Here is a 12,204-nt window from a genome sequence, read left to right on the forward strand (position 1 = left end):
ATTTAAAGAAGTAATAGAATAAAATTTCCCTGGACAGATGATAAGACTGCAGATTAAAGGGTTTATCAAGTCTTGGGAAAGATGAATTGTAAGCAAGACACAGTTAGATATACCTTGGTCAAATTCCTGATTTCCCAGATACAGGGAAATCTCAAAAGCCTATACAGAGGAGGAACAGGTTCTTTAGAAAGAGAGTTGAATTGGACTTCTCATCTAAAACTCTAAAAGCTGGCTGATAGTGGAATAACCTATCTAGACAACCAAGATAAAGGGTTTCTTATCCAAAAACCCATTATTCAGACAAAGCATCATACATCTACTAGCAATGGAAAGCATTGAATATACAAGGATTTAGAGAGTACTCTAACTGAATGGCAGCTCAATTAGAATGGAAATCTCAAGATACAGGGGAAAACATTAAATTTTTCTATTAGACATAAAGGAAACAGTAAGGTTTTTTTCTTACAATATTTTTTGTTTTATGAATTCATACTAAGCACTTATACAAATTCCTGTGCACTTTTATCCATTTAAATTTAACTATAATGGGGCACCTGGGTGGCTCAGTGGGTTAAGCCGCTGCCTTCGGCTCAGGTCATGATCTCGGGCTCCTGGGATCGAGTCACGCATCGGGCTCTCTGCTCGGCAGGGGCCTGCTTCCCTCTCTCTCTCTCTCTGCCTGCCTCTCTATCTACTTGTGATCTCTCTCTGTCAAATAAATAAAATATTTAAAAATAAATAAATAAATAAAATAAATTTAACTATAATTTATGTAGAAAAATAGAGAAGTAAAAGCCTTCTATAAACCTAATCTTTTGTGGAGTAAGGATGTATTGGTAAATATAGTGTCCTAGTTAGAGGTACATTTAAATAACTTATTTGAATAAATAATTAATAATGTACTTATTACTGTTAGAATTAGGAAGATAACCAATAGCATCATTGAAACATTGGTAGAAATTAAGACACAACAATATAACTAAATGGAAGTGGAGTTGTGCTTCCAGGTAGGAAGTACAAGTTTGGTGATGACCATTACTCCTAGTGCAACATCGTGTTGACTTCATATAAAACAAAAAGTCATCAAGAGACTCTTAACTATAGGAAACAAACTGAGGATTGCTGGAGGGGTGGGGGGAGATTGGGGTAATTTTGTGATTGGCATTAAGGAGGGCACATGATGTGATGAGCACTGGGTGTTATATGCAACTGATGAATTATTGAACACTGTATCTGAAACTAATGATGTACTATATGTTGACTAATTCAATTTAAATAAAAAGTCAGCAGAAGGATGTGAACACAAAGACGTGTACATGGATTAAATTCCAAAGAGGACCTACTCCATAAGGAAGTGGAGACCAGCAGTTGCTTTAATACCTGAGACTATTGAGACAGAGACACAGAAACTAGTAGCAAGTGTTTTATAGGCAGAATGACTTTGCTAAAACAGGAATCAATTGAATTTCTAAGGACTATGTGGGCTGGCATAATGGATTGGACTCCAAAAGACCCCAGTGTCAGTCGTCTCCACCCAGCACTTCCCCCCCCCCCAAAAAAAAGCAGTGTCATAGGAAATGAGAAAAGCAGAAAGTTCCCTTATTTTCTAGAGGTTTAAATTCCAAATTTCTAGAAGGAGGAACTGATCTTACTTTTTGGATATTTAATAGATAAATAACCCAGCCCCAACCCAGGCCAACTCCAGATTTGAACACAAAGATGCACCCCTCACCAGAGCTTTCAAGAAGAGGAAAGAGTGAGCCCTTTTGGGGGAAGCATGTTTTCTGTTTCATTCTCTACTAATTATATGTCTAATAGATCTAACCTACAGTCAGAAATATGAAGAAATAAATGAGCAGGAATAGGTGGCCCATAATCAAAGAAAAAGAACAATCAGTAGAAGGAAACTACAGATGATAAAGATGTTGGATATGCAGACAAGAACTTTAAAATGGCCTTTATAACTATGTTAAATCACTTTTGAGGAAATACAGTATGATGAAATATTTCAGCACAGAAATGGAAAATGTAAAAAAGAAATAAATGGAAATTCTATACCCAAAGAGTGTAATAGATGAAATGAAAAATTCATTAAATGGGCCTAATTGCTGATCGTGCACATGGAAAGAAAGGGTCAATGAACTCAAAGACAGAACAATAGAATTTATCCAAATCAAAGCACAAGGTATGGGAGGGAAATAACAGAACATCAAACTTGTGTGACTACATCAAATTATCTAAACATGTATAATTGGAATTCTAGAAGGAAAATAGAAGAGATGGGGTAAAGATATAATGGGTCAAGAGTATTACACCTCCAATAAAAGACATTAATGTAGGAGATATAAAAAGCTTACCAAATCCCAAGAAAGATATATATAAATGAAACCTCACCTAGGTATATTTTAACTAAACTGAAGGAAATGAAACCTAAGAAAAAAAATCATGAAAGCAGCCAGGGGGGAAAATGCATCACATTCAGAGAATAACAGGAAGAATTGATGGCTCCATTCTCATAAGAAATAATGGGATAAATCAGTGAAGTTCTGAAAAGACAATGGCTATCATCCTAGATTTCAATACCCAGCAAAAATGTCCTTCATATATGAATGCCTGCTAAAGACTTTTCAGAAAAAAAAGCCACCCACAGAGAGAGTCTACAAAAGGTTCATAAGTCTAAATGGAAATGATCTCAGATGAAAACCTGGATCTGCAGAAGGAATAAAAACACTAGAAAGGATAAATATATGTATAAATATAAAAAGCTGATTTTTTCATTCTTAAGGACTACTGACTGCTTAAAACAAGTATTGTGACAGTATGTTGTGGGATTTGTAACATGTAGAGGTAAGCTATGACAGTAGCGTAAAGGGTAGAAGGGTAAATAGAATAATACTGTTTTAAGATACTTAACATTGTTGGTAAAGTAGAAAAATCTTAATTCAGGGTATACTGTAACAAATTAGAGATGTCTGAGGTGATCTCTCACCACTAAAAAAATAGAAGAATGTGTAGCTAACAGTATAGCCATAGGGGATGTAAAATGGAATAGTAATAGTATTTGATTATTTCAAAAGAGTATGGAAAAAAGAGGAAGGAAGAATGGAACAGATATAGAAGCAATGAAATATCAAGATGGCAGATTTAAACACAGCCATATTGGTAATCACATTAAATGTAAATCAAAAAGCAGAGACTGTCAGACTGGACAGTCTAGTGGTGGATATTTATTGACACATTGATTTTTTGGTTGGTAGATTAATTCACTCTACAGATGTAATATTCTTAAGTTCATTTGAGGTATTTAATAAATTGGACCTTTTAACTGTATTACTACTGCACAACTCATGTATTCAGTAAACAAAAAGTTAATTTAAATAAACACAATTTGTTTATTTATTTGTTTCCCAGAAAGTGAGCATATTAGGTAGGATTCTCTAGAGAAGTACAACCAGTAGGAGGTATATATAGATTTATTTTGAGGAATTGGTTTACATGATTGTGGATTCAGGCCAGGTACAAAACCTGCAAGGTTAGTTGGCAGGCTGGAGACCCAGGTTATAGTTCAAGTCTGAAAGCAATCTGTTGGCAAAATTCCTTCTCTTTCGGGGGAAGTCAGTCTTTTTCTTAAGATCCAGGATGAAGGGCGCCTGGGTGGCTTAGTGGGTTAAAGCCTCTGCCTTCGGCTCAGGTCATGATCCCAGCGTCCTGGGATCGAGTCCCGCATCAGGCTCTCTGCCCGGCGGGGAGCCCGCTTCCTCTCTCTCTCTGCCTGCCTCTCTGCCTACTTGTGATCTCTGTCTGTCAAATAAATAAATAAAATCTTTAAAAAAAAAAAAAAGATCCAGGATGAGGCCCTCTCACATTATGGAGAACAATCTGCTTTACTCAAAGCCTACCAAGTTAAGTGTTCATCTTATCCAAAAAATACTTTCACGGAAGTATCTGGAATGTTTGACCAAATATCTGGGTACTGGGGCCTAGCCAAGCTGACAAACAAAAATAACTAGCACAGCAATCTGTTTATTATGAGCTTTCACTTATCATCATAACTTAATAAAAGTGAAATAGCATACAAACAGATTTTTTTTTTTAAGATTTTTTATTTATTTGTCAGAGACAGAGAGGAGCGAGAGTGAGCACAAGCAGACAGAGTGGCAAGCAGAGGCAGAGGGAGAAGCAGGCTCCCCGCCGAGCAAGGAGCCCGATGTGGGACTCGATCCCAGGACGCTGGGATCACAACCTGAGCCAAAGGCAGCTGCTTAACCAACGAGCCACCCAGGTGTCCCTACAAACAGATTTTTAAGATAAAATTTACTTCAAATAGTTGTTCGGGGACATTTTTTCTTAAGTTTATTTTTTCTGTATATTCTTTACCCAAAGCTTGAACAAGCATGTTTGATTGTCTTTCCAAATGGTATTATTTCAATAGGCAATCTAAGTTTAAAACTAAGAATTTACAGAGTCCATAGTCTCTTATGAAAAACAACCTGAGGGTTTTGAAGGGTCAGGGGTGGGAGGTTGGGGGAACAGGTGGTGGGTGATGGGGAGGGCACGTTTTGCATGGAGCACTGGGTGTTGTGCAAAAAGAATGAATACTGTTACGCTGAAAAAAAAAATATTATTAGTATATTAAAAAAAAAAAAAACTAAGAATTTATCTTTGGGTAATCCACTTTTCAAATGTTAGGGGGTTTTTTGGTTTGTTTTGTTTTTAATTTTATTTTATTTTATTTCAGTGTTCCAAAATTTATTGTTTATGCACCACACCCAGTGCTCTATGCAATACGTTGTCTTCTTAATACCCACCACCAGGCTCACCCACCCCCACCCCCTCCCTTCCAAAACCCTCAGTTTGTTTCTCAGAGTCCACAGTCTCTCATGGTTCGACTCTCCTCTCCGTCATTTTTATCACCTTCTTATCCTGAAATTGAAACTGTAAAATATGTAGTTTTTTCTTTGTAATTGTATAAGCTGAAGATATATATCTGGGTTTGTTTTTTTTTTTTTTAGTTTTTTATTTTCAACATTTTGAAGTTACTTTCTAATTGGATGTGAATTTTAAAATTAGTAATCAGTCTAGGTCAATTTTATAACAGTCAGATTACAATAGTAAGAACACACATGTAAAATGTTGCTAATTCCTGAGTCTGGTGGTGTGACCATTCATTTAAAAGCCAGTGCATGCCAGACTTCTCAGTGAATGTGGCCAAAGAGGGTTGTGGGAGTGTGGGCAGCAGGGAAGTGGGGATTTCACCATTTGTTCTTTACTCTCACAGTAAGGATCAGCATTATCTGAACATTTTCTAATATGTTTCCTTGGGGTTTTAAAAAAAATTTTTTTTTTTAAGATTTTATTTATTTATTTGACAGAGAGAGAGATCACAAGTAGGCAGAGAGGCAGGCAGAGAGAGAGGAGGAAGCAGGCTCCCCGTGGAGCAGAGAGCCCGATGCGGGGCTCGATCCCAGGACCCTGAGATCATGACCTGAGCCGAAGGCAGCGGCTTAATCCACTGAGCCACCCAGGCGCCCCTAAAAAATTTTTTATTCAAGGCCAGTGTTACTCCATGAATAAAAATATATCTTTCCATAAAAATCAGTTTAAAGATTTTATTGATTCTTTAAGGCAAAACTGTTAATTTGCTCTTTTTTTTTTTTTTTTTTTTTTCAAAAAAGGACATCTCTGTTTTACTCAAGACTTGAGGTCAGAAAGTACAACTTAGCCTTTATAATTTATCTTTTTTCATTGATCCCAAGTATAGCTACTCAGTAAATATTACTTGATTGAATAAGTAGTATTGATACTTCATTGGCTAATAATAGACGCTGAGAAAATTTTTTAAAATGAAACGAAAACCATGTTTTTTTAAGATCATGTTTTATGGTACTTTGTTCATTTTTAGTATATTCTTGCACAGTGATAAAAATGATTGTTTTGTGATGCTCTCACTTAATCCTTTATCATACTTGAAGAAAAATGAGTTTTAAATGCCTGTAAATGAGAGAGCTGGTGTTTGTTTCAACTAGAAATTGTGCTAATTGTTAACAATACATTGCAGTTCTCGCTTCTAACAAGACCTGCATGTAACAGCCTATACCATTATTTGAAAAAACTTTTCTAATGTCCTGACTCACATATCAGTTTGGTCATGGAGAGAGACTGTAAAGTAAATGAGACCCACACCTGTGTTCGTTTTTAACTTGAGCTAGACTTTGAACCAGTATCTTTACAGATGAGATACAATATGTTATATCCTTAAAAGCTGTTTATTAAAAAGAATGCAGGAGAGGACATTGGAAACAAAAAGGTAAATCTACACATGATAAAAGGAATTTTCTGAAGTTTGGCAGTCATTATTTTAAAGGAGAGAATCAGGGCAACTTTTTTTTTTTTCATACACTCCATGGTGATTGAATAAATAGAATATGGCATGGTAGGAAGTCAAATGATCAAAAAGAAATTCAAGTGGATTTATTTATTCTTTTTGAGAAAATAAGGAGGAATTCCTTTTATAGCCTTTGTGATACTTCTTTATGAAAACTTGACAACCTCAAGTCAGAAATAAAACTTTAATGGAAGAAATGCAGCAGAGTGGAGATAATGATACAATTTTTGAGCCAAGAGCAGGATATGGACACATCTTACACTATTGCTAAACACCACTTGAATGGGAAGATTGGCTCAGCTCACTTTGAGTTGGGTATCTTATTTAGCTAAACTCTCCAACTGTTTCTGACCAAAGAATTCATGATAGGACTTTAAAGGATCCTGCCATTCATGTGAGGCTTTTTTTCTTATAAGCTGTAGGAGTCACCTGTTACTGACATAAATGTTTTTAAAATAAAATGGTTAGGTATAATAAGGAAATATTCACCATCTTTTCTTTTCATAGGGATTAACAGCATGGAAAGAAAGCCTTGTAACCATCATGTAGATACAGCACCGACGGTAAGGCAAACTATTTCTGCATTGTTAAAATGGATAAGCTACAAATTGGTAATGGTTATAGTGACACAAAATACCATTGTAGAAAAAGCTTGTAACCTTCCTTTTGCCAAAAGTTATATCCCTTCCAGAAAATTAACCTCATGTTTTCTTACTTAATGAGGAAAACATACTAATTTTTACCAAGATACAGGAAAATAAGATACTGTATCATTTTTACAGGTACTTATTTATATTAATGTTATATATAGAATGATTTTAATTTTAAAATATCTCATATTTTGAACAAATTAATATAAATACCCAAAATGATTTACACTCTTTTTAAAAAGAGTGTTATTTTGCACACTAGCATCATTATTTAGAGTGAGTGTTTCATTTCTTTTATGGATTGCTATGCTTTATTATTGTAACAGTGAAATCTCTTATCCCTCTTCCATTACTGCCAGACAACAAAAGGCACTTAACAATTATAGTACCTATTTACTATGTTAAAAACAATTATACAAGAGAATGTAGAAGGAAAACAAATTTCCCTTTTAATCTCTGAATATAATATTTGAATGAAATATGTACCAGTTGCCAGTTTCCACTTGAAAGAGTCATATGACGATATAGGCTAGCACATATTTTACTCTTCACCAAGCATAATCTTGTTTCTCTTATCCTTTCTGTATAATGTTCTGTACATTAAGTCTTTCAAGTACTCCATAGAATTCATCATTTCCTGTTAGAAAGATTCAGTAATATATTTTAGGGAAATAAAGATAATATTAAACCATTTTAACTTTATTCATATTATTTTCCTCACTGGCAGATAGACTCCATTTTCTATTTGTAAAAAATTCACGTGATTGAGATAACATGTTTGATAAATTAGTATGTGGGGCCCTGGAAAAGAGTAGTGTTTGAGGAATTGAATATCATTATAATCATGAAAAATACTTGGCTAGGGGCATCTGGGTGGCTCAGTTGCTTAAGCGTCTGCCTTCAGCTCAGGTCATGATCCCAGGGTCCTGGAACTGAGCCCCACATCAGGCTCCCTACTCAGCAGGGACCATACATCTCCCTCACCCTCTCCCTCTGCCTTCCACTCCCCCTGCTTGTGTACTCTCTCTCTCTCTTTGTCTCTGTCTGTCAAATAAATAAATAAATCTTTTTTAAAAAAAGGAAAGAGAGGAAAGAAAGAAAAATACTTGGCTCTAGTGTGTATTGCAGTTATACCAGTAAGTATGCTAAAATAGTAGTTATAACGTTGTGTAAATTGTGTTTTTTAAGATTAAAAAAAAATGAAGACTAGCAATTATGGGAAATAATTTCTTTTCTCTCAGGTGTAGGTCTTAAAAGTTGAGGTACCTGATATGTGGCTTGAACCTTTTGCTCTTTGGGGAAAACCCAGGTTTTACTTTTTCTCCTGGTTGTGGGTCACTGTCTTGGAATGGGGTTTAATAGCAAGGTTGTACCTCAGGCTCTGTCCTACCTGCTTCTGTGTGGTTTTCTTCTTGTTTGCCTCAGGTGTAGTCAGCATTTAGCCAGTTTTTAGGTTTTTGGGTTTTTTTTTAAGATTTTATTTATTTATTTGACAGAGACCACAAGTAGGCAGAGAGGCAGGCAGAGAGAGGAAGGGGAGCAGCCTCCCTGCCAAGCAGAGACCCCGATGTGGGGCTCGATCCCAGGATCCTGGGTTCACAACCTGAGCTGAAGGCAGAAGCTTTAACCCACTGAGCTACCCAGGCGCCCCAAGTCTTTAGGTTTTTTAAGAGGAAACTTTTTCCATACGTAGCTGCAGACTCAGCGTGTCTGTGGGAGGAGGTACGGTGAGGATGAGACTTTTTCGTTTTGTTTTACCCTGTAGACAGATTGTAGTTTCCCTGTTAATTAAATGAGGAAATAATAGAACTGACTTCTCTAGCAGTTGTGAGAAATAATGGCATTAATGTTTGCAGCAATGCTCTAATGATCTTGGAATGATTCCAAAGAACCAGGAACAAAATCTAATATGTAAGAGTTTAGGTATTGTTGATCTTTTGTTTATGTTCTTCCAGTTGGATTGTTAAATGATAGCTCCTAATGTATTAATAAAATTTCCAATCTGTGAAGTCCATATGTTTTGATATACTTGGTTTATACAGGCACACCCCAAACACTCATTAGTTTTCCAGGTTCTCACTTGAGCCAAGCTGCATTTTCGGTATGTTTTTCTGAATCCTTCTCGTTTACTACAAACTGAAGATGTTCTACTGCCCCTTACTGACAGTTAACCTTGGCCGTTTCTCCATAACATAGAATTACAAGCCTTTTACCCAATGTCTTCTGGTCCTCAGGACAGGAAAAGTGATTTTTCACAGAAATATGATGGTACCTAATTTCCATCCTCTGTATGGGTGTGCCCTTGTTTTCCTTAAAGAGTTTAAGAAAAGAAAATATTTATAGAGATAAAAGAAATGAAAAGGTCTGTTTAAAAATATAGCAAAGTATGATATTTATAAGTTCAAATGTGGTACCCTACTAACCTAAAAATGAGAGATACTTCTGGAGCCTGAGAAAAGGAGTGGAACCAGGGTCTAGAATGGCTGAGGCCGGGTCTCTGAGTGACTTCCTAACCTGGCCCCTAACCATCAGTCTCCAGCTTACACGGTATCATCCTGACTTCCCACTTGCTCCATGTACCACCATGAATGGCATGGGTCTAGGAGAGTGCTAGATGCTAATTACAGCTATTCAGCAGGGAGGGAAATGAGACTTTCTCAGACCTCTATAAGAGGGAAAGCTGTGTTTCTTGAGATTCCAAGTGGGAATGAACTTTTCAGTAAATATATGGTTACAGAGGATAGTTTGATCCGGAAGCACTATAATGTGATGGCAGTGTTCTTTAAGTAAGTATAGGTTAGCCTGAGAACAAAAGCACCTCAGTCTTTGTTCTATGTTCTCTCCCACTCTCTTTTTAACTTACTTATATCCTTCTTTTTTTCATTTATTACAAGAGATTTAATTTTTTTGTTTGGTATTTTTTTCTTTCTGACATAAATAATACCACATGTGTTTTTGAGATGCCTTCAATAGAAATAGAACATTATATCCCCATATGATGTGACCTCCTCCATCAAACAGAATCAAACCTTTGTAACTGGCTATAATCACCGTTTTTTGTTTTTTGGGTTTTTTTTTGTTTTTTTTTTTTTGCATTTTGAGCTCTTAATTTTGTTCATATTTAGGAGTACATTTTCAAGTTTTGTTTTGTTTTAAAAAGACTTATTTATTTATTTATTTGACAGGGCACACCAGAGAACATAAGCAGGGGTGCAGGAGGTGGGGGAACAGCAGAAGGAGAAGCAGTCTCCTTGCTAAGCAGGGAGCCTGATACAGGGACAGATCCCAGGACCCTGGGATCATGACCTGAGCCAGAGGCAGATGCTTAACAGACTGAGGCACCCCCTCAAGGTTTTTTTGTTGTTGTTTTTTGTTTTTTTTGTTTTTTGTTTTTTTTGTTTTTTTGTTTTTCAAAAAATACCAAGTGAGAAGTATGTTGTCTGAGTCTAAATATCTTATTTGTCTTTGAATAAGACAGTTCGCCAGAGTTTTTAATTATTTGGACATAAACTTTTCCCCTCAGAACATTGTGGAAATTGACCCTCTTTTGCCTTCCGGTATTTAGTGTTTTGGGAGAGACATTAGACATCAGTCTAACAGTTCTTTTGCATTGGTAGCCTGTTTTGCCTACTCATCTGTTGTAGATTTTCTTTTATTTTCTTTATACCTGATGTCCTAGTTCAGATTTGATGGTTAAATGTGTATCTTTCTTTTTGTCCTGAATGGCATTGAGGACACTGAGTTTTTGTCCTGAATGGTATTCACTGAAACACTTTACTATTATAGGAAAAACAAATAAGACATGAGACAATCATAATAGGTTATATGAAAATACTTAGATCATGCCACTTTAAGAACTAGTTGCTGTTAAGGATAATATCAGACTCAGATTAATCAGAGGTCATTGTCTGAACCCTGAAAGGCAGGTGTAAAAGTTAGTTAATAGTTAAGTCAGTGCAAGCTTGAGTCCTCATATTTACTTTAAATGAAAGACTCATTTGCAAATCAAAGAGAAACAGCACCTAGCATAAGGAAGTCTCTGTACATGTTTGTTCTTATTTAGGTTATTACAAACCTGCCCATAACCTACTCTATGTATAGCAGTTCCCATAGCTTTTTATATTTTCTGGTGGAATTGAAACATGGTAAGCCATGCTGAATATATACATAATTTTTAGTGACTTGAGAAGAATTTTTTTCAAGTCTCTTCTAGTGAAAACTGATATGTTAAAATACACACATCAGCCTAGCCTCTTGTAATCAATTTCTGATTTTTGTAAAGCCCCTGCATTCCACACCTGTAACACTAATATTACTCCTTTCTTCTTTTACTCAGTGATCCCACAACCCCCATTAATGAGAACAAATTTTCTTTTAACAAATGGATTTCCTGGCCATTTATAAAATTACAGCTTGCATTTTCACAGACGCCTACACATCTGCTATAGCAGGTTCAAACAAAATTCAGACTCTCTCATTCAGATTATACCAGTTATAAGATACTTTTGCCATTTTTCTAAATATTTCATTAGTTATTAGGAATAAAAATATCATGGACTGATTGGAAATTTAAATATTTAAATATTCATTTTTCCTCATTGTTATAAGCTGAATTTAACAAACTTTTAATTCATTCATTCTGCAGTTATACTCCTAGGTTTTCTAAGGGTCTGACTGATAAATTTTTGTCATGTAATTTTCATCAGTAGTAAACTTTAATATGTTTAACAGTATTTTATTCTGAAAATATATGAGATGTTCATGATGTTCACCCTTTAAACTTATTTATAAAGGTATTAATCTGAATCATACAAATTAAACTTTATTCTGAGACTCTTTTGGATTATACGATCATCTGTACTTATTCTACAACATTTTAAGTTGTCTTTGTTGTTAGATTCATATCATTGTTTAGCTCATTCTAAGTTCACAAGACTGCTACATGTTCTATTATTATACGCTAGTATAGTATGCCTTATCTATATATTTATATAAATTATGTCTTTCACATAATACTTAACATAAAATTTGGGGCAGCTTGTTTAGTTCAGGTGAAATGTCCTTGATCCAAAGGAAGCACTCTATTTTTTCCAATCTATAGAATTTTCCAGGAATTCATAGTATGCAAACTGGGGTGAATGTGCCCCTATAAAACTCATAAAATAGAAC

The 12,204-nt window shown here is 35.4% G+C and overlaps 1 protein-coding gene across 10 annotated transcripts in view; it reads left to right on the forward strand.

Moving 5' to 3' along the window:
- AHI1 (Abelson helper integration site 1) overlaps positions 1-12,204 on the forward strand; it is a 208,754-nt gene that overhangs the window by 116,949 nt on the left and 79,601 nt on the right. For all 10 annotated transcript variants that reach the window (XR_006818426.1, XR_006818427.1, XM_046006414.1 and 7 more), the window contains one exon: positions 6,893-6,948. Coding sequence is in view for 8 of the 10 variants with exons in the window: in XM_046006414.1 (XP_045862370.1) it covers positions 6,893-6,948 (56 nt within the window). In the remaining 2 variants the exon portion in view is untranslated. The remainder of the gene's footprint in view (positions 1-6,892; positions 6,949-12,204) is intronic.

This window comes from Meles meles, chromosome 5, assembly GCF_922984935.1.
Source record: "Meles meles chromosome 5, mMelMel3.1 paternal haplotype, whole genome shotgun sequence".
NCBI lineage: Eukaryota > Metazoa > Chordata > Mammalia > Carnivora > Mustelidae > Meles > Meles meles.